The sequence below is a fragment of the Mastomys coucha genome, unplaced genomic scaffold (assembly GCF_008632895.1).
Source record: "Mastomys coucha isolate ucsf_1 unplaced genomic scaffold, UCSF_Mcou_1 pScaffold15, whole genome shotgun sequence".
NCBI classification, from domain to species: Eukaryota; Metazoa; Chordata; class Mammalia; order Rodentia; family Muridae; genus Mastomys; species Mastomys coucha.
Window position 1 is genome coordinate 11039156 of NW_022196897.1, and position 24291 is coordinate 11063446.

Genomic DNA, 24291 nt, shown 5'->3' on the forward strand with positions numbered 1-24291 from the left:
ATATATAAAGTTTGTAAAATGCAAACCCATTGAAAGGTATGGGTTGGTGACAATCATTATCTTGCTGATCTTTTTTGTTGCTGTTTGTTCTCAGTGTTACTTTGTGTTTAGTAATTATACTTTTCCATTTCTATTTAGGGCATTTAGTTATACTTATTCCTCTTTTGAGTCTAAAATATTGGGCCTTGTCTTTTCTTTAATTTGGTATTGTTTTGGTACAAAATTTTAATTTTTTTATATCATGAAAAGGTTTCCTTTCTCCTTCAAATATAGTGGATAGGTTCTCTGGGTATATTAGGCCAGGTTGGCCCTACTGGTCTTAAAAACAGAAAACTGGAAATGTGCATATATGTGCGTGTATGTGTGTCTCTGTGTATGTGTGTTTACATGTGCATAACATCTACACAACTCATTGAACATGGAAGATTCACACTGGTGTCCACTTAAAATCTTTACCTCTATGGACTAGTAGTGTTCATGGTGCTGAAAGGTACTCTGCATGCTACCAAAGGAGAAAAGTAAACATCAAACCCATCTGCAAACCTTTTGATCTGCAATGAGCACAGACACACACATAGGGCCTATAAGGTTAAAGAACAGGGACCATAAGCCCTGAGAAATCTCTATGGGACAAAGAACCTCCCAAAATGCCATTGAGTTCACTATGTGTTAGCCATCTACTGCTCAGCTTGGTCCTTCCCTTAAGAGTGGTTTTTGTACCCAGACTTTGCTGCAGAATGCTATTTTTTCCTCTCCAGGTAATTATCAATTAGAGATAGCATCTGAGTTAGGGATAAGGGGCTGGTGTCCACCTCTATCTTAACACTGAGACCCTTTTCCCTAATCAGACCCTAATGGAAGCCCTGTTCACTCTTCCTGCCATGGTCTCTATGCCTGTGCATATGTGCACCCATCCTGATGTGTTTAGTAGGCCGTTTTCCTTGTTGTCCTCCATCCCCCCTGGTTCTTACACTCTTTCTTCTACACCTCTTCTACCACAAGGTTTCCTAAGGCCTGAAGGGAGAGTATTCACAGAGACATCTGATTTATCTAGTGTTTTAAGGTCTCTAAACTCTCTGCACATTGTCCGGATGTAAGGCTCTGTATTAATTCACATCTACTATAGGTGGAAGCTTTTTTGATGGTTGTTGAGTAAGACAGTGATCACTGAGTATAGCAGAATGTCATTAGAATTAATTTTGTTGCTATGGTTCTTTAGCAGAACAGTAACATTTGGTTTTATCTTAGGTCCCTGACCTGTCTTGTCTCAGGTTCTTAGTCACCAGAGCAGTATAGGGGATAGGTTCTTTAAATCCAATCAGATACTAGCTCATCTTGAGGGCAAGTCATTTCTGTAGATCAAAGACTTTGTAGCTGGGATAGGTATTTACCTTTGTCTTTTAGTAGCATGCAGAGTACCTTTCAAAGTATCATGAGCACTAGTCTATAGAGGTAAAGACATCAGATAGGCACTAGTATGACTTCTCCATGTTCAGTGAGTTAGTTATTTAGATATTATCTTAAGCCATAGTGTCTTATCATAAGTTTATGGAAAACAACCTTGGAAATAGCCTTGGTTGTTTGGGTGGTCCCATGGGACTGCTTAGGCTAGCAACTTGATTAAATGTAATCCATTCTTGGAACTAGGCTTCATTTCATGACAAGAAATATTCAATTGGGGTTCCATCTTCCCCATTATTCAGATGCCCTTAATATACGTGTGTATTTTATGAAGCTTGTATTATGTTAGTTAATATACAAACCATCAAATGGCCCTGATCCTTTTAGCTGATCCTCCTTTACTCCCTCTTCTCCCCTTCTCCATTCTATCCTCCTATTATAGTCACCACTATCACTGTGTGTCAATGTTATTTAATTGATATTAATGTTTCTTTTATGAACATTGATGTCCTTGTGTTTGGGACATAGATTAGGTAGGATTGCAATATTCTCTTGATGGATGTTTCCTTTGATGAGTATGAAGTACCCTTCATTCTCTCTTCTGATTTTTTTTTACATGTTTTATGCCTTGATTGTTTTAGATAGACTTAACAGTTTCTTTGAACAGGGAATCCATTGTTCTACCTTTTTTGAGGTATACTTTGTTCTTTATAAAGTGGTTATACCAGCTTACTTCTTGGGTCCATTTTCTTAGAATATAGTTTTTCATTTCTTTTACCATGACTTGATGTCTATCCTTGATATGAAGGTATCTTTCCTGTATGCATCAGAAGGATGTATCCTGTTTTCAAATTCATTCTTCTACTCTGTGTCTTTCTACTATGGGAATTGAGAGTTAACAATGGAAGTCTGAGTTGATTTCTGTTATTTTGTTGGGGTGATATAAGTATTTTCTCTGTTTTGATTTGCTGGTCTGATATTATTCTTTGTGTTTTCTTGGATGTCGTTAACATTTTCAGACTGAAGTTTTCCTACTATTGCCTTCTGTAGAGCTGGAACTATTGATAGATATTGCTTTAATCTAGTTTTACTGTGAAATGTTTTTCTTGATACATTTTTTGTGATAAGAAGTTTTGGTGTTCATAGTCATCTAAGCTGGCATCTCTGGCCTTTTAGAGTTTAAACAGCATCAGCCCAGTCTCTTGCCTTATGAATGTCAGAGTCTCCATTGAATACCCAGGTAGTATTCTAATAATTCTACCTTTTTATGTTTCTTGGTCTTTTTCCCTTGCAGGTTTTTTTTTCTGTATTTTTGGTATTTTGATTTCTATTATCATGGGTAACTTCTTTTCTGGTCAGGTTTACTTCTGTTCTTTATGCTTCTTGTGCCTTGGTAGGCATCTCTTTCTTTGGGTTGAGAACATTTTCTTCTGTGATTTAGTAAACATATTTTCTATGCTTTTGACCTGAGTTTCTTCTTTTTCTATTTGGTTTTTTCACAGTGTTCCAGAATTCTTGCACGTTTTATGCCTTGATGTTTTTAGGTTTAATGCTTTTTTTTAACCAGGGCACCCATTTTTTTCTAGCTTGTCTTCAATGTGTGAGATTCTTTCTTTCATCTCTTGTACTTAGGTGGTGAGTATTGCCTGTTCAAGTTCCTAAATTTTTCATTCCCAGGTTTATCACAATTTGAGGGACTTTTGTGTTTTGTTTTGTTTTTAATTTCTCCTTCCATGTCTTATGTCTTGAACAGTTTTCATTTCGTTCCAGGTTTGTATATATTTTCATAGATTTCATTATGGGCTTATCTTATCCTCATCAAGGTCCATAAGCATATTCACAGTTGTTATTTTGAAGTTCTAGGATTGTACTTAGTCTGCATTACATTTCTCAGGGTCTACTGGGCTCCAGTGGAGACATATTATCATTATTATAATTTATTGTGGTTAGTGTCTAGGCATCTGGGCTTGGAATAATTATAATTTAGGTGTTTATATCTGGTCTCAGTCTTATTGGGTGGGGTTTTTCATTCATTAGTTTCTGTTGCTCTATCTGGGTCTTAGGTGGGATTTTTCATTCATTGGTTTCTGCTGCTCTCTCTGGGTCTTAGGTTTTGACTGTGGGTTGCCTTATTGGGAGTGCTTCTAAGTCTATGTCTGGTGTAGCCACTGGAGTTTCAAGGTAGAACTTGTTTCAAAGTATTTGGAGCTTTCATGCAAGAATGAGGTTGTACGAGGTGGGAGAGATGCTGAGAGGACCCTCAAGAGGTAAGAAAGCTGGGTCTACTATGAGGATCTGTGAAGTCCATAGGGAATGAAAGAAGAAAAAGAAGGTAGGCCATGCAGATTGTTTGCTACAAAGCTGGGAATGAGACTGGGTAGTTGGAATTGGAGAACTGCAAAAAGACTTAAGATCACTTACCTGGCCACTGTGCCCTCAGGTTTTGAAGAAGAAAGTACTTATGAAATTGGAGACTGAAACTGAAGGATACAACAAGGACACAAGGCTTTATGAGAGGATCTGTTTTGTTCACTGGAAGTGGGGACAGAGAATAAGGAGAGTCTGTAGCAGGTAGTCTGCTACTATGCTGAGAATAAGACTGGAAGATTGAAATTTGATGATGAGAATGAAAATCACCTATTTGATTTCCTGGTCAGTATGGTTAGTGCATTTCCAGGGAGAGAGTGTCTTGGATATTATTTGGTGACACCATGATGAACTTTAATTTATCAATTATGTACAATAAAAATTGATAACAATTTTATTTTTGCTGCCATAAAACCTGTATGAGTGTGGCTTCTTTTGAAAGTATATAAAGAGTCCCTATAGTTTAACTAGTAGCATACTAAAAAAAAAAAAAAAAAAAAAAAAAAAAAAAAAAAAAAAAAAAAGTAGTCCTGAATTGATATCAACACCATTTTCATTTTATCACTTGATTTGTATCAGAGTTCTAAAATACATATTAGGGCAAGTTTTTTCTTTCTGTGGTATTAACTTGGTGATGTATAGCCAGCAGGTGAAATAGCCTGGGGTCTGGAAATTGTTTTTGTCACATGCCTCACCTCAAACCTAGGAAAGAGGTGATGTAAAACCATTTCTATGTGATTTAATAAGCTGTGTACATTTTCCCCAGAAGTATAACTAGCCTTCTTAACTATCTGCTCAGATCTCAAGGCAGCATGCATTAGTGAATTATTAGCTGGTCACAACAGTAAAGAACCATTTCCCTGATGTAAAAGTTATGTTCAGGCTAGTTTTATGTTAACTTGACACAAGTTAAAGTCATCTGAAAGAAGAGAATCTTAAGAAAATGCCTTCATAATATCAGGTGGTAGGCAGAACCTATAAGGCATTTTCTTACTTAGTGATTGATGTAGGATGGCCCAGACCATTGTGGTGGTGCCATCCATGGGCTAATGATCCTGGACTCTATAAGAAAGCAGGATGAAAAGGCCAGAAGAAATAAGCCAGTAAGCAGCTCCTGCTTCCATGCTCCTGCCCTATTTGAATTTCTGTTCTGGTTTCCCTCAAAGATGGTCTAAAATGAAAATGTATCCATCAAATAAATCTTTTCCCCACTGAATTTGCATTTTGGTCATGCTGTTTCACTTTAGCAATAGAAACCCTAACTAAAACAGTTACTAAGGCTGAAAGTACAGACAAAGAGGAGTGTTTGCGTTAAGAATGAAGAGTCAAAAACTGATAAAAAAAAAATCAGTCTAGATCAGTCAAATCCAGTCTGAGTATAATCAAATCTATAATGACCCTCTTCAGATACACTTTAAGTGTATCTTTGCTCTGTTTCAATGTCTTCATGCTTTATTTTTCATTAGTGCTAACTGAAATAGAGTTCAACTGGAAGTGTGGAAAGCACTGTTTTAAACTCTTAATTTTAATTGCTCCAACAACATTATTTATATACTTTTCTGGTTGAAATACACATACATAATTAAAAACTCAACACATTTATTAATACCTCCAACAAGTAGCATACTCATCTTAATGCCCATCTGACTCAGTTCCTGCTGACCTTTGCTATATTACCTTTGCAGTTGTCTCCATGAGCCATTTTCATCCAACTCCTAAGATTCATTGAATTTTGTCTTGCTGTCAGGCCTCTTTTCCACATACTGACCCTTTTCCACCACATCATTAATAAGACCCAGTTAATCTTCTATGTGTACAGTCAAAAGTCTCCTCCACATCAGTGACACCCAATCTAATGTGACCCACTATATATACAGGTATTTGTATAAATATTTTTAGGAGAGTGATACCTCTTTCAGTTTTTGCTGCCAGGAAGATAAAATGAGAGTTATCATACTTAACCTTAACAATAAAACAACCACCAAATATTGTAATTAAACTTTTTGACTCATGCTTTAAGATTTCTGTCATCAGATCTATATTTTCTATTAGTTCTGCATCAATTTAGAAAACTCTGAAAATAATATTAATAGTTACTAAATATAAAATTTACATTTAACTCTCGGCAAAAATGATAGCTACTGTTAGCATTCTTCCTAAGCAATCAATTGTTTTCCAAAGCAAAAAGAATTTTGAAACTGAGCCATATAATGCCACAAAATATTAATATGTCCAATTAATATATTGACAGATGTTTGTTTCTATCATTCTCATTTCAATTTTTCTTTATTAATCTACTGTGATTGCTTTGGGATGGAGTATCACAAATATGATTCTCAGGCAAGCTGTAGTGTTTGTCATCAATAAAGCACTATGTGCATCCATTAGGTGCATGTCGGCATAGATGATATTCTGAAAAATTTTCTAGTCAGGGAAAATGCTATTCAAAATGTATGTACAAACTAACTAGCTTTCTGTTCCCTGAGTGTGGTGTGTGTGTGTTTCTGTCAAGAAAGTTATCAAGTGCAAGGATTGAAAGAGGATCATTAAAGCAATCCAATTATGTTAGCTATATAAAAGCCACAAAAATGAAACTATATTTCATTATTGGTTCTGCTTTTTAGCTATAAAGTAATCTGTGTGTCACCTTCATAACAGTGGTCACTTTAGGTTTCTTGGCTTATACAAGCACACTCAATAAAATAATCAGTTGCTAACTATAGAGAGTCAATCATTACAGTACTATAAACAAATTTATCAAGCAAATTATTCTCCCCACCTGGTACTTAGCAATGGTTGTCACATTGTGAAAAAAGTAATAATTTTTTCTGCAGTGTCCAAAAAGACCCATACCTCTACTTCCAAAAATTATTTGTCCAGGACTTTGTCAATGTATTTGTTGTGGTATATGCTAGATCTCTTAGTTTTTGAGAAGACAACATCTCCACTTTGTTACAAATCTACACATACATAGGAATATTAGTTCATTGTTGTTTTTCTCTGGAGTGTTGATTCTTCTTCTTCTTCTTCTTCTTCTTCTTCTTCTTCTTCTTCTTCTTCTTCTTCTTCTTCTTCTTCTTCTTCTTCTTCTTCTTCTCCTTCTTCTTCTTCTTCTTTTATTAATGCTCCATTCAAAAAACTGGCCCTTCCCAGTTACCCCTCCACAAATCTCCCATCCCACATCTGCCCTCTCCTGCCCAACCTTTGCCTCTATGAGGGTGCTCCCCCACCAACCTACCCTCCCCTGCCCCACTGCTCCAGTATTCCCCTACACTGGGCATCAAACTTCCACAGGACAAAGGGTCTCCCCTCTCATTGCTGTCAGACAAGGCCATCCTCTGTTATACATGGATCTGGAGCCATGGATCCCTCCCTGTACACTGCTTAGTGATCTAGTCTCTGCGAGCACTGGGTGGTCTGCCCAGCTGATATTGTTCTTTCTGTGAGGTTGCAATCCTCCTCCTTTCCTCCAGTCCTCCTGCCAGCTCCCCCACCAGGGTCCCTGAGCTCAGTCTGATGGTTGGCTCCAAGCCTTGGTCAGTTGCTGGCCAGACCTCCCAAGGAACAGTCACACCAGGTTCCTGTTAGTAAGTGCCTCTTGACCATAGCAACTGGCTTGGAGTCTGCAGACAGGATGGATCCCCAGGTGGGGCAGTCCCCTCTGGCCCTTCCTTCAGTCTCTGCTCCATTTTTTGTCCCTGTTCTTCCTTTGGACAGGAACATTCTGAATTAAAAACTTTGAGATGGGTGGGTGCCCCTATCCCTTGAATGGGGGCTGTGCCCATCTGCTGGAGGTGATCTCTACAGGTTTTATCTTCCCCTTCTCTGCATATTTCAGCTAAAGTTATCCCTGTTGGGTTCTTGGAGCCCCCCTCGTGCCTTGGGACCCTCCAGTGGCTATCCCCAGTTTCTTCATGCCCCTCGACCCTGCTACACATATTTATTCCACTTCCTGACCCTCTGTACCTCTTTACCATCCCCTCTAGTACCTGATACTGCCTCCCATTTCATCCCCCTCCTCTCTCTCTTTCCAAGGTCCCCCTTTCTCTCCAACTCCCATGATGATCCCGTCTACCCCTCAATTAGGGACTGAAGCATTCACACGCTGGCCTTCCGTCTTTATAAGTTCCATATGCTTTGTGGGTTGTATCATGGGCATTGTGAGCTTTTGGGCTAATATCTACTTATCAGTGAGTACATACCGTGTGTTCTTTTGTGTCTGGGTTACCTCATTCAGGATATTTTCTAGTTCTATCCATTTGTCTGTAAATTTCATGAAGTCATTGTTTTTAATCATTGAGTAGTACTCCATTGTGTAAATGTACTACATTTCAGTATCCATTCTTCTGCTGAGTGACATCTGGGATGTTTCCAGCTTCTGGCTATTATAAATAAGGCTGCTATGAACATAGTGGAGCATGTGTCCTTGTTATATGTTGGAAAATCTTTTTGGTATATGTCCAGTAATGGTATAGCTGGGTCCTCAAGTAGAACTATTTCCAATTTTCTCAGGAACTGCCAGATTGATTCCAAAGTGGTTTTACCAACTTGCAGTCCCATCAGCAGTGGAGGAGTGTTTCTTTTTCTCCACATCCTCAACAACATCTGCTGTCACGTGCTTTTTTTATCTTAGCCATTCTGATTGGTGTGAGGTGGAATATGTGGGTCATTTTGATTTGCATTTCCCTGATGACTAAGGATGTTGAACATTTCTTTAAGTGCTTCTCAGCCATTTGAGATTCTCTGGCTCAGAATTTTAAGTCTAGCTCTGTTCTCCACATTTTAATAGGGCTATTTGGTTCTCTGGAGTCTAACTTCCTGAGTTCTTGGCATATTTTGTATATTAACCCTCTATTGGTTATAGGATTGTTAAAGATCTTTTCCTAATCTGTAGTTTGCCATTTTGTTTTGTCGATAGTGTCTTTTGCCTTAAAGAAGCTTTTCAATTTTATGAGGTCCAATTTGTCAATTGTTGATTTTAAAGCATAAGCCATTGGTGTTCTGTTCAGGAAGTTTTCCCCTATGCCCAAGTTTTAGAGGCTCTTCCTCACTTTCTCTTCTATTAGATTCAGTGTATCTGGTTTTATGTGGAGGTCCTTCATCCACTTGGACTTGAGCCTTGTTCAAGGAGATGTGAATGGATCAATTTGCATTCTTCTACATTTGTTGAAAATGCTGTCTTTTTTTCCACTGGATGGTTTTGGCTTCTTTGTCAAAGATCAGGTGACTGTAGGTGTGTAGGGTTATTTCTGGGTCAATTCTATTTCATTGATCTTCCTGCCTATCTCTGTACCAATACCATGTGCTTTTTTTTTTTTTTTTATCACTTTTTGCTCTGTAGTACAGCTTGAGATCAGGGTTGGTGGTTCCCCCCCAGAAGTTCTCTTACTGTTGAGAATAGTTTTCACTACTCTGGGTTTTTGTTATTCCAGATGAATTTGATAATTGCTCTGTCACTGTGAAGAATTGAGTTGGAATTTTGATGGGGATTTCATTGAATCTGTAGATTACTTTAAATAAGATGGCCATCTTTACTATGTTAATCCTGCCAATCCATGAGCATGGAAGATCTTTCTATCTTCTATGCTCTTCACTGATTTCTTTTTTCAGTTCTTGTAAAGATCTTTCACTTGCTTGGTTAGAGTCACACCAAAATATTTTGTATTATTTGTGACTATTGTGAAGGATGTCATTTCCCTAATTACTTTCTCAACCCATTTATCCTTTCAGTATAGGAAGGCTACTGATTTGTTTGAGTTAATTTTATATTTGGCCACTTTGCTGAAGTTGTTTATCAGTTGAAGGAGTACTTTGGTGGAATTTTTGGGATAACTTAAGTATACTAACATATCCTCTGCAAATAGTGATATCTTGACTTTCCAATTTGTATCTCTTTGACTTTCTTTTGTTGTCTAATTGCTCTTGCTAGAACTTTGAGTACTATTTTGAGTAGATAGGGAGAGAGTGGGCAGCCTTGTCTAGTCCCTGATTTTAGTGGGATTGTTTCAAGTTTCTCTCCATTTATTTTGATGTTGGCTATTAGTTTACTGTATATTGCTTTTGTTATATTTAGGTATGAACCTTGAATTCCTGATCTCTCCAATACTTTTAACATGAATGGGTGTTTTATTTTGTCAAAGGTTCTTTCAGCATCTAATGAAGTGATCATATTTTTTTTTCCTTTGAGTTAGCTTATGTAGTGGATTACACTGATAGATATCTGTATATTGAACCATCTCTGCATTCCTGGGATGACACCTACTTGATTGTGGTAAATGATCATTTTGATGTGTTCTTGGATTCAGTTTGTGAGAATTTTATTCAGTATTTTTGCATCAATATTCATAAGGGAAATTGGTCTGAAGTTCTCTTTATTTACTGGGTCTTTGTGTGATTTAGGTGTCAGTATAACTGTGGGAAAGAATTGGGTAGTGTTCCTTCTGTTTCTATTTTACAGAATAATTTGAGAAGTATTGATATTTGGTCTTCTACTGGTAAAGGAATAGAAATACTTGGTGTGTTATATATAAGCTATAAGTCATACAGCTTCCTTTTTAATATGAAGTTATCTATGAAATACATTGTATTTTGTATATATTACAGAAAGTACTTGCAGTAAACCAGTATGAACTGTAAATACATTTCTTCAATGCAAATGCAGAAATATGAAACCTTGGGAGCACCAAAATGATATGGTGGGTAATATCACATGTAGCACAAGCCTGACAACCTGAATTTGATCCTTGCAATTTCTTTTTTGCAAACCCATCAGTTCACTCTAACCACTAAAAAGTCAGACAGGTCCATGTTGAGGAGCATTCTAAAAATTATCTGTCCAATATTACTCAAAATATTCAAAGCCAAAAAATATATCAGCAACTCTCTTATGAGACAAGTTGGATAGGGGCTCACAATGACAGAGTGAGATCCTTGATTACACAATGAATGGCCATCCAGGCCTGATAATGATGTGTATCAGTGTTAGTACCTCACTGATTATGACTGGTACACTTAATTGTTAAAAGTTAGCAATAAAGGAAACTGATCACAGCACACTGAAAAAATCCATACTGTGTAATTTTTGTGTTAATTAATATTATTCCAAAATAAAATGCTTATTAAAAATATGTTCCTGATACACTTGAAAAATTAGAGAGTGCTTTCAGAGAAATATGCTATTTCGTTTATAAATTATTTCTATAATGGTGACAGTTCTTACATCTGCTACTATAAAATTCATGGCAATTTTTTCCTGCCTGTAAGATAAATGTACTTAATTATTAGTGAGACTCAACATCAGCTCGTTAAGATGAATGATTTGAGCCTCTCAGCTACTCTTTACACTACCACAACAAAAAGTACTGAAATGAAATTGCCTTATTACCATATCTGCTTTTCTCCATCTGTTTCATTTAACTGATTGCAGTTTGAGCTTTCATTGATCTTTTTGTATTCTTCTGTAAGAAGCATAAAAACCTAATATGAAAGCATGGTTGCTAACCAGAATGTGATTTGTGGGATTGATACATCAACCATCAACCAATATATAAATTATGTAAGCTTTGATGAATGTGTTGAAAACAGAAAATATTCAAAGAGATAAGGCTCAGCACTTGTTCTTTTTTCCTCTTTACAGAAGTATACTTTGTGCTTATAACTAAGTGTTTTTGTAATAGTATTGTAAGATGATAGGACAAAAAATAGGAATGATGCTGAAATTAGCATTAGAGCTCCAGCAAATACAGAAGTAACCAAGGGAAAACAGCCTAGAGTTGTAGGTAACAATGAACAACTTTGCTTTTCTAGAAAATTTTTCCAAGTTAAGAGACATATTCAGTCTTCTCCTAGAATATATTCTCACAGAAACTGCCCAGAATTGAGGGTTCCCACCCTGATGCAAGACCTCTTGCAGACTCATTTGATTATCAAAGAGAACAGGCTATGAAGCTAATTGTTCTTCAAGTTCTAATTCTGTCATAGACTTTTACTTCATGGTGGATGAATACATAAAAGATATTCATTCTTGAAAGTGTAAAATTTAATGTAAATCTTCACAGCTTTGATATTTTTATTCAGAACCCCTATTTGAACTAGACAGAAGTACATTGAGGTATAATAATGTTTGCATGCAGTTAATTTTGGTGTGTGGTACTTTAATTTCTTTGAACATTTTGTAACAATTTTTATACAAATTTTTAAATTTCATAAACATTTTTCAAGAGTTTCAAGGGACTCTGATCTAGATTTTGACTTCACTGCTAGTAAGATTACAAATATGATTAAATGATTGATCTCTTGGTTTGAAAAGGTGGATTTCTAATTAGTTGTTAATTTATCATGTGTCACAGAATACTATGTTCAATATTCATTAATCAGTTCCTTGGAGGCTTTTGAACTTGCATAATCCCTTAAAGACAGTATTTAGTAGGAAGCATAAGGTTCTGCATTGGACATTGAAGAATCATTGCTTATTGAAGGCCTTTTGCTAAAGATTAGTTTCTAACCATTCTTTTCTTTGTCTTTAAAAATAACAAAGCAATGAGATATAAGTGATAAAATTTGAGTTTCAGATCATACACTTATGGAAGAAGAATATTGATGATCACTAAATGGTTGCTTTACCAAAAAATATCATGTTGCTTCTTTGTGTTCAAGGTTATGTGTATACAATGGGGCCAGAATTATGGCTTGTTTATCCATTCTGACTCTCCTCATTTGTATTTCTTAAGGAAGTCACATATGTTTAAATGAAATTCTGTTTTTTCTTTATAAATTTGTTTTGGAATATATATTTTACAAAAAATTTCTGTGAATGGCCATTTATGTTTATTAGTGATTGTGGTTGTTTGAATATGAATGATCCCTATAAACTCAGGCTCATATATTTGAATATTATATAATTAGGGATTGCCACTATTAGAATATCCTTGTTGGCATATGAGTGTCACTTGGTTGGGCTTTGAGATTTTAAAAACCTACTGTCTCCCCTTGCTCTCTCTCTTCTTTCTGCCTGTCAATCTAAATGTAGAGCTCTTGGCTCCTTCTCCAGCCACATATCTGCCTGCATGACTTTATGCTTCCTGCCATGACAATAATGGACTAAACCTCTGATCCTTCAGGCCAGCCTCAGTTAAATGTTTTCCTTTATAAGAGTTGACTTGGTTATGGTGACTCTTTACTGCAATAGAACACTAAGAAAGTGAGTAGCCTCAGAACTACCACATCAACTGTCTTAGTAGTAAGGGGAAGGTCTCAAAAGTTACTGAGTTCTACTGCATGTTCTAAAATTTATCAGAACTAGATAACATTGGAAAGTACTTCCCATTGAATTGGGTTCAATTTTTATAGCTCTATGAGAACATTCAAACACCAAAACCTGGCACTTAGATTGAGCAAATCACTGAATCAACAGACATATTGTAAGTAGAAAAATTTCAAGAATATATGTAATATACAACACACATTAAAAAGAAAAAAGATACCATTTCTGATAGCAAAGGCTGTTTTACCATACTGTGTTCAAAAATATTTTTGAATAAAATAAATGTATCTTATTTCTATTAATAAAGTCTGAATTGATAGAAGATTATAAAAATATAAAATTTTAGGGGCTGGTGAGATTTGTCTGTTAGTAAAGATGCTTGCTACCAATCCTGATTCAATACTTGAATTCAATTCCCTAAGGACTACATAGTAGACTGAAAGAACCAACTCCTCCAAACTGCCATCTGACATCGAAGTGCATTTTTTCATGCACACACACACATACACACACACTTGATGGATGGAACAAGACTACATCCAACAACTTCACACATTGCACATACATATACATGTACCTACATACATACTTACAAACACAAACACACACACACATACATACATACACATTCATAAACATTATGTTGTACAGGTAAAACAACAACAACAACAACAAATTATTTCCAAGTACCTACAGCCTACATACATTCATAACTAAGCAACTTCTTATAGATTAGAAAATGTAAGCAGGCAAGGTAATTTTTTCACTCATTTCCTCTAATGGTAGGCTGATTTACAGTATAAAGAAAGGATCAATTATTTTATTATTGATGTTAAGAAGTAGTCTTTTTTTTTTGTTAGATATTTTCTTTATTTACACTTGAAATGTTCTCCCCTTTGTGGTTTTCCCTCTGAAATACCCACTTTTCCCTCCCCCTTCCCCTGCTCACCAACCCACACAGTCCTGCTTCCTGGCCCTGGCATTCCCCTACACTGAGGCATAGAGCCTTCACAGGACCAAGGGCCTCTCCTCCCAATGATGACTGACTAAGCCATCCTCTGCTACATATGCAGTTGGAGCCATGAGTCTCACCATATTCACTCTTTTGTTGATGGTTTAGTCCCTGGGAGCTCTGGGGTTATTGGTTAGTTCATATTATTGTTCCTTCTATAGGGCTGCAATCCCCTTCAGCTCCTTGGGTCCTTTCGCTAGCTCCTGCATTGGGAACCCTGTGCTCAGTCCAATGTTTGGCTGTGAGCATCCACTTCTGTATTTGTCAAGCACTGGCAGAGCCTCTCAAGAGACAGCTTTATCATGCTTCTGTCAGCAAGCACTTGTTGGCATCTACACTAGTGTCTGGGTTTGGTGATTGTATATGGGATGGATTCCCTGGTAAGGCAAAGGACACTGTCAATAGGACAAAATGCCAACCAAGAGATTGAGAAAAGATCTTTACCAATCCTATATCTGGTAGAGGGCTAATATCCAATATCTATAAAGAACTCAAGAAGTGAAACTCCAGAGAACCAAATAACCCTATGAAAAATGGGGTACAGAACTAAACAAAGAATTCCCAACTGAGGAATCTCGAATGGCTGACAAGCACCTAAAGAAATGTTAAACATTCTTAGTCATCAGGGAAATGCAAATCAAAACAACCCTGAGATTCCACTTCCTACCAATCAGAATGGCTAAGATCAAAAACTCATGTGATAGCAGATGCTGGTGAGGCTGTGGAGAAAGAAGAACACTCCTCTATTGCTGGTGGGATTCCAAGCTGGTACAACCAATCTGGAAATCAGTCTGGCAGTTCCTCAGAAAATTGTACATAGTACTACATGATGACTCAGCAATACTACTCCTGGGCATATATCCAGAAGGTGCTCTAACATGTCATAAGGACACATATTCCATTATGTTTATAGCAGCCTTATTTATAATAGCCAGAAGCTGGAAAGAACCCAGATGTCCCTCAACAGAGGAATGGTTACAGAAAATGTCATACATTTACACAATGGCTACTACTCAGCTATTAACAACAATGAATTTATGAAATTCTTAGGCAAATGGATGGATCTGGAGGATATCATCCTGAGTAAGGTAACTCAATCACAAAAGAACGCACATGGTATGTACTCACTGATAAGTGGACATTAGCCCAGAAGCTCAGAATACCCAAGATACAATTCACAAACCACTTGAAACTCAAGAAGAAGGAAGACCAAAGTGTGGATACTTTAATCCTTCTTAGAAGTAGGAACAAAATACCCATGGGAGGAGTTATAGAGACAAAGTGTGGAGCAGAGACTAAAGGAATGACAATCTGAAGTAATCTCATAAAAAGTCTTAAGAAAATCACAAATCTAAAGTTTTATATAAAAGTATCATTTATTTCTATTTTATTTTATTTTACTTTATTTTATTATTTTAGTCTTAAGGTTCATTTTATTTTATTTTAAAATTTTTATTAGATGTTTTCTTTATTTACATTTCAAATGTTATCCCCTTTCCTCGTTTCCCCTCCAAAAACCCCCTATCTCATCTCCCATCCCCCTGCTTACCAACCCATTTATCCTTTGAAGAAGGCCACTAATTTGTTTTAGTTAATTTTATATCCAGCTACTTTGCTCAAGTTGTTTTTATCAGGTTTAGGTGTTCTCTGCTGGAATTTTTGGGGTCACTTAAGTATACTATCATATCATCTGCAAATAGTGATATTTTGACTCCTTCTTTTCCAATTTGCATCTCTTTGATCTCCTCTGTTGTCTAATAGCTCTGACTATTAGGACTTCAAGTACTATATTCAATAGATAGGGAGAGAGTGGGCAACTTTGTCTAGCCCCTAGGTTTGCTTCAAGTTTCTCTCAATTTAGTTTGATGTTGGCTATTGTTTTGATATTTATTGCTTTTACTATGTGTAGGTATTAGCCTTGAATTCCTGATCTTTACAAGACTTTTAACCTGAAGAGGTGTTGCAATTTGTCAAGTGCTTTCTCAGCATCTAATCAATGAACATATAGTTTTTGTCTTTGAGTTTGTTTATATAGTCAATTATGTTCATGGATTTCCATATATTGACCCACACCTACATTCCTGTGATAAAGCCTATACTTGACTGGATGATCATTTTGATATGTTCTTGAATTTAGTTTGTGAGAATATTTGGAAGTTCTCTAATTTTTGTTGGGTCTTTGTGTACTCTAGGTATCAGAGTGATTGTGGCTTCATAGAAGGAACTGTGTAGTGTTTCCTTTTGTTTCTATTGTGTTGAATAGTTTGAAGAGTATTAGTATTAGGTAGTCTTTGAAAGTCTGATGGAACTCTGCACTAAACTCATATAGCCTGGGCTTTTTTGGTTGGAGACTATTAATAACTGATTCTATTTCTTTAGGGGTTTATAGGACAGTTTTGATCATTTATCTGATCCTGATTTAACTTTATTACTTGGTATCTGCCTAGAAATGTGTCCATTTCCTCCAATTTTCCAGTTTTTTTTTTTTTTTTTTTTTTTGAGCTTAGGATTTTGTAGTAGGATCTGATGATTTTTTTTTATTTCCTCGGTTTCTGTTGTTAACACTCCCTTTTCATTTCTGATTTTGTTGATTTGGATGCTGTTTCTGTGCCATTTGGCTAAGGTTTATTGTTGATTTTCTCAAAGAATCAGCTCTTAGTTTGAATGATTCTTTGTATAGTTCTTTTTGTTTCTACTTGGTTGTTTTCAGCCATGAGTTTGTTTATTTCCTGACATCTATTCCTCTTGGGTTTATTTGCTTCCTTTTGTTCTATAGCTTTTGGATGTGCTGTCACGTCGCTAGTGTATCCTCTCCCCAGTTTCTTTTTGGAGGCACTCAGAGCTATGAGTTTTCCTCCTAACACTGCTTTCATTGTGTCCCATAAGTTTGGGTATGCTGTGGCTTCCTTTTTATTCAATTCTAAAAAGTCCTTAATTTCTTTCTTTATTCTTCCTTGACCAAGTTATCATTGAGTAGAGTGTTGTTACACTTCCATGTGTATGTGGGCCTTCTATTTTTTTGTTGTTACTGAAAAGCAGCCTTAGTCTGGGGTGACCTGATAGGATTTATGGGATTATTTCAATCTTCTTATATCTGTTGAGACCTGTTTTATGAACAATTATATGGTCAATTTTGGAGAAGGTACCATGAGGTGCTGAGAAGAAGGTATGTTTTAGAATAAAGTCTTCTATCTGTTGAATCCATTTGGTTCGTAACTTCTGTTACTTTCACTGTGTCTTCATTTAATTTCTGTTTCCATGATCTGTCCATTGATGAGAGTAGGGTGTTGAAGTATCCCACTATTATTTTGTGAGGTGAAATGCATGTTTTGAGCTTCAGTAAAGTTTTCTTTATGAATGTGGGTGCCCTTGCATTAGGAGAAGAGATGTTCAGAACTGAGAGTTCTTCTTGGTAGATTTTTCCGTTCATGAGTATGAAGTGGCCTTCCTTATCTTCTTTGATAACATTAGATTGAAAGTCAATTTTATTCTATATTAGAATGGCTAATCCAGCTTGTTTCTTGGAACCATTTGATTTGGAAAATTGTTTTCCATTATTTTAATCTGAAATAGTGTCTGTCTTTGTCACTGAGGTGAGTTTCCTGTATGCAGCAATAAGTTGGGTCCTGTTTATGTAACCAATCTGTTAGTCTATATCTTTTTATTGGGAAATTGAGTCCATTCATATTAAGAAATATTAAGGAAAAGTGATACTTTTTTACTTTTTGTTACTTCCTGTCATTTTTGTTGTTAGAGGTGAAATGATGTTTATTTGGCTATCTTATTTTTAGTTTCTTAAAAGAATATTATTTCCTTGCTTTTCTAGGGTGTAGTTTCATTCCTTGTGTTGGTGTTTTCCATTTATTATCCTGTGAAGGATTGGATTTGTGAAAAGATATTGTCTTAGGGTTTCTATTCCTGCACAGATATCATGACCAAGAAGCAAGCCAGTAAGGAACATCCCTCCATGGCCTCTGCATCAGCTCCTGCTCCTTGGCCCGCTTGAGTCCCAGTGCTGAGTTCCTTTGGTGATAAACAACAATGTGGAAGTTTCTATTCCTGCACAAACATCATGACCAAGAATCAAGTTGGGGAGGAAAGGGTTTATTCAGCTTTCCACATTGGGTTAATGACCAGAGGAAGTCAGGACTGGAACTCAAGCAGGTCAGGAAGCAGGAGCTGATGCAGAGGCCATGGAGAGATGTTAATTACTGGCTTGCTTTCCCTGGCTTGCTTCTTGGTCATGATGTTTGTGCAGGAATAGAAACCGTGACTAAGACAGATATTGTGTCAATTTGGTTTTGTCATGGAATATCTTGGTTTCTCCATCTATGGTAATTAAGAATTTTGCCTGGGCAGGCATTTGTGTTCTCTTAAGGTCTGTATGACATCTTCTAGCTTTCATAGTCTCTGGTGAGAAGTCTGGTATAATTCTGATAGATCTGCTTTTATATGTTACTTGACCTTTTTCCCTTGCTGCTTTTAACATTTTTTCTTTGTTTAGTACATTTGGTGTTTTGATTATTATGTGGCAGGAGGAATTTCTTTTCTGGTCCAGTCTATTTAGAGTTCTGTAGGCTTCTTGTATGTTCATGGACATCTCTTTCTTTAGGTTAGGGAAATTTTCTTCTATAATTTTGTTGAAGATATTTACTGGCCCTTTAAGTTGGGAGTCTTCACCCTCTTCTATACTTATAGGGTTTGGTCTTCTCATTGTGTCCTGGATTTCCTGGATGTTTTGGGTTAAGAGCTTTTTGCATTTTATATTTTTTTGAGTATTGTGTCAATGTTTTCTATGGTATGCTCTGCCCCTGAGATTCTCTCTTCTACTCCTTGTTTCTGTTGGTGATGCTTGCATCTATTACTCCTGATCTCTTTCCTAGGTTTTCTATCTTCAGAGTTGTGATTTATTTATTGTTTCTATGTCCATTTTCAGATCCTGGGTGGTTTTGATCAATTCCTTCACCTGTTTTATTGTATTTTCCTTTATTTCTTTAAGGGATTTTTATATTTCCTCTTTAATGGCTTCTACCTGTTTACCTGTATTCTGTATTTCTTTAAGGGAGTTTTTAATGTCCTTCTTAAAGTCCTCTATCAGCATCATAAGATGTGGTCTTCAATCCACACCTTGCTTTTCCAGGGTGTTGGGGTATCCAAAACTTACTGTGGTGGGAGAACTAGGTTCTGATGATGCCAAGTAGCCTTGGTTTCTGTTGGTAAGGTTCTTGTACTTGCCTTTCTCTATCTGGTTATCTCCTGTGGTAGTTTGTCTCGCTATCTCTGGCTGGTGATTGTCTTTCTTTTGGGTCTGTAAGCCTATTTCAGCACTCCTGTGAGACCAGCTCTCTTCTGGCAGGACCTGTGTACCCTAGGTCCCGTGTGCATATGATGACTGGTGTATTTTTATTTTAAATCCACAAGGTACACGTTTACTCATGAACAATTTTTATTAAATTATATGAGGAATCTGAGGGCAAAAAAAAAATGAGCACAAAAAAATTGTTTATCACCTTGATCATCAGCACAGCTATAGCAAGGAAGACATGTCAGTTGGTATTAGTTAGGCTGCCATTGTTTTTGTTCCCTTACCTTAAAAATCATCCCATGCTCAATAATCAAAAGTGTGCCTTTCTTAACTCTAAATTGTTCCCTAAGATTTTCTACATTAAAGCTATTAGCAAAAACATCTTAATCTAACTTTAGTAGTCACTGCTAACAAGCTACATCTCTAAGTTTTTTCTGAGTTTAGTGGATGAATCATAAATCTGCTTCAGCAGCAATGTTTGAAAAAGATCAGTCATTATTACTGTAAGTACCAATGTTATTGTCTAGTGAGAAGCTGTAAGCTCCCTTAGAATTTCCATACAACTCATTATATAAGAGATGTGATATGAGGGCAGCAAGTGGAGCAAAACTTGACAATAGCATGAAGTCCTCAGGACACATAGTCCTCAAGGTTTTGCTTTTCCAAGGCACAGCCATCATGATTATTATAACTGGTGGATTGCATTCCATTAGGTCTAAATCTTTTCTGCCATTCTTCTTGAATAACCTAAGATGTAGAATGGATGTGAGTTCTCATAAAACTAAGAATGTGTGTTATATCAAATCACCCTTAATATAACTTTAGTACATTTATTGTTTAAAAATAAGAATTTTGAAAAAAAGAGAAAACTATCATCTAGCCCACAGTGATTCTGAGACTGCGTATGTCCCATGTTTGGCGAGTTTCTGTGAGAACTTAAATTCTTGAAGTGTTGAGGCTTCACATTTTCTTTTTACTTTTTTCTAGATTTATTTATTATTATAAATGAGTACACTGTAGCTGTCTGTCTTCAGACCACCAGAAGAGGGCATCAGATTTCATTATGGGTGGTTGTGAGCCACCATGTGGTTGCTGGAATTTGAACTCACGACCTTCAGAAGAGCAGTCAGTGCTTTTATCCGCTGAGCCATCTCACCAGCCTGAGGCTTCACATTTTCAAACATCACCTTTCAAAGTAGACTATGTGATATTTTCAGTCCATGTTGCATTTATTCACTTCTGAAATTTTATTAAAAATAATAGTATTAAGGATAATCTGAAGCTAGTTTTGACAAATGATTTAGAAGTTTGAACAGGCTGGAAAAGCAATGTATGTTTCCAGACTCACTTTATGCCTCTTTTTCTTCATCATGCTGATAGTTTTCTGTAGAATCACTGTAATAATCATTTTATACCATTAAGATAAGAGACAATCTATATTTCTCCCAGGAATTTCTATTTTCTAGACTCTATAACTAATTCATAAATATTCATTTAAACTAACAGTTTTATACATGTAATAATCTCTCCCCTCTAACTCCACATTGACATAACTAAATATTTTGTAGCAATCATGAGGACTTTTCCTACAAAATCAGTAAAAAGGGAAAACTAATCTAAATAAATGTGTGTCTCAGAGGCAATAGTTTGAACCAAAAGATTTGAAACCTATGAAATAGGCATCTAGGTCTTTCTTAGAAATTCTGTATTGCTAGTAAAATATAATATAATTTGTATATTTATATATGTGGAGAATTAAAATATATTAAGCTATATAGTTTTTTAACCAATTTATAGCTTTTCACATTATTTTTCTCTTAATGTAAGGCAACTAAATATATAGTTATATGTTTTCATCTAAAATTATCATGAAAAATCAAATAGTAATCATTTTTGTTACAGATTTTGAGATAGAATTGTATATAAAACTGAAGTTTTATATATTGACTCTGAATAAAATAATGCCATAATCTTTCTTTTGAAATATACTTGAAAGATTTATCAATATCTTATATTTAAATGGCATACAGATCCTTAGTTAAAAAAAAACTTTGGTATCTGTATATCTATCTATCTAAAATGACTAATACTCACAAATACCATGGTTTGGCATGAGGGCCAAAAATGCACTACTTGAACCAATCTGCAAATTAAAAAGCTGAGGATAGGAAGCACAAGTTGATTTGTCTCATTTTATTCTCACGATTTAGCATTTTTTAGCATTTAGCAATTGAATGTTCTTGTCATTATATTGTTGAACATACCTGTGTGTTAACTGATTCTTGGAATCTAAATAATCTCATTTTCTTTTGCTTTATTAATCTATGTTTATATTCAAACCCTGCCCTAATGTATATATATTTTTCTTCTTCTCCTACAGCTATTTTGTGACAGTGAAGAAGTGATACGCACCACAGAGAGTGTGGACTGGGAAGACAGAACTGTTCCTGGAACATTGGTTGGAAATGTGGTCCATTCAAGGATTACCAGTCCTCTGCGTCTATTTGTTAAACAGCCTCCAGGTCCAAAGCCAGAATATGCAGACAACACGAAAAACTTTTGGGATTGGCTGGCAAACATAACAGAAATTCAGGAGCAACTAGCAAGAACTAAAAGACGGCCAATAGTGAAGACAGGAAAATTTAAGAAAATGTTTGGGTGGGGTGATTTCCATTCTAACATTAAAACTGTCAAACTTAACCTGCTCATCACAGGAAAAATTGTCGATCATGGAAATGGAACATTTAGTGTTTATTTCCGACACAATTCAACAGGTCTTGGTAATGTTTCAGTGAGTTTGGTACCTCCCTCTAAAGTAGTAGAATTTGAAATATCCCCCCAGTCTACCTCGGAGACTAAGGAATCCAAATCGTTTAACTGCCATATTGAGTATGAAAAAACAGATCGGGCAAAGAAGACCGCTTTGTGCAATTTTGATCCATCCAAAATCTGCTACCAGGAGCAGACTCAGAGTCATGTGTCCTGGTTATGTTCCAAACCGTTTAAGGTCATCTGCATTCACATTGCCTTTTACAGTGTTGATTATAAACTTGTACAAAAGGTTTGTCCTGACTACAATTACCATAGTGAGACACCATACTTATCTTCTGGATAAATCTTTTCTTAGTAATAGAAATGAAATATTCATGTCACTTTACCTAGAGTGCCCATAAAACAGACCCAGCTTTCCATGGCAAAAACAAAAAAACAAACAAAAAAAAAACCTTTCTATTTCTGGCAGAGGACTGTAATTCCTTGTCCAGATTTCAAATTAAAAAAAAAAAAAATTCAAATGTGAAGTGCATTTGTTTTGGTGATACTTTCCCTAATCTAAAAAGTTAAACTGATTGTGAAACCATTATTTTCATGTTAGATGGTAACATTCTGGAAATGTTGCTTCTCTGTAAGAAGCATGAGCAGTAGCCATGTGTAAAGGGAGAATCCAAATTATGCATGCAATAAGCACTGCTCTTCAAATGAGCCTGCCTTTGAAGTGTTTTGGAAGGTTTCCTTAGAAAGAGTAGGTTCAGTAAAGTAACTGAAAAGATGATATTTAAGAGATGGATTGTGTTTCTGATGTTAATCCTTTTTTAAAATTACTATATCTTGGTGCCAATTTTAATAGCTACAGTGTCTCAAGAGAATCAAACACAATACCATCTGAGCAGTCTATATAGAAGTGCTTGAAGCACTTTACTATTAGGATTCTCATTTGAGTGGTATTGGAACATACCACTTGGGTATTAGATAAGCAAATGTGGGTCTAAGTCAACTCAACAATAAAGAAGATGATTTTTTGTACATTTCAGTGCTGTAGGATTATTTTTTAAATTCTTATTCATATTAAAGTTTAGGACTTAATTCCCATTATATAATAGTCCAATTTTATATATACATTTGTAGAATAATTCTGAAATTGAAAGCAGAAATTGAAATTCTGAGTAGAAAATTCCACAATCATGGGCTCATCATATATAGGGCCTCAGATTAGGTTTTCTTTGTGTTTAAGTAATCACCAGAATGAGACTAAGAATTCTGTGTGGAAATAATGAGTTACATTTGGGTATTTCTAAATATTAAGTGCTGATATTTACAATGCCTGTATCACTGAGCTTTTGAGATTACTTTACTTTCAGTGTCCTCATCTTCAAGAAAAGTTGAATGTCCATCTTTATGATGTACCTTGACACTGTATGAGAATAGATAAAGAGAAAAAGACTGATAGGACTTGAGATTTGTGGTTATTCTCCTCTAGTAGATATTATCTTCTATCTCACTTCTCACCTGTCCAATTTTAAACAAGTAAAATATTCAAATAGGACTCATGGAAGGTAAGTCCTAACAAACAAATGTGTTCTTATCACATTGCTCAGAAAGCCCTCAGCTCTGTTCTCTACTTTACATCCCTCTTCTGTTCTTTTCCTAGAAATAACTATAGTGTCTTATTTTGTCTTTTATACAGGTTTACTAGGCTTGTATATGGTAGTCCATGCTTGATATTTCTCCTTTAAGATCATTGCATGCTTGATTTTGTTGTTGATAAATAATATTTTGAGACATCTAATGTTCATCTAGAAACAGGAATAAATGCTACTTATTGTAAAATATATGTGAACATATATACTTAGGATTTGGGGTATACAAAAGAAGTATGTGTGCATTTTTATGTAAATAAAAGAATTTACAAACTCTGCACATAACTCTAGGTAGTTGTTTTTTTAAAAAAGTTTTTTCCTTGCTTTTTCCTCACAGAGCTTTATGTCTCAGTTTCTCTCTCTCTTCTCTCTCTCTCTCTCTCTCTCTCTCTCTCTCTCTCTCTCTCTCTTTCTCTCTCTCCCCCCCATGTATGTGTTTTTGTGTGTATATGAATATCAATAAAATACAAAGAATATCTTTGTATAAAGATTGTAGAAGAAATGGTAACTTATGAAGAGCAGATAGCAA

The 24291-nt window shown here is 35.8% G+C and overlaps 1 protein-coding gene across 1 annotated transcript in view; it reads left to right on the forward strand.

The window, feature by feature from the left end:
* Window positions 1-24039, forward strand: part of Nxph2 (neurexophilin 2) — a 97875-nt gene extending 73836 nt beyond the window's left edge. The window contains exon 2 of the mRNA XM_031369217.1: window positions 21728-24039. Coding sequence (XP_031225077.1) covers window positions 21728-22462 — 735 coding nt within the window. The 3' untranslated portion in view covers window positions 22463-24039. The remainder of the gene's footprint in view (window positions 1-21727) is intronic.
* The last annotated feature ends 252 nt before the right edge of the window (window positions 24040-24291 follow it).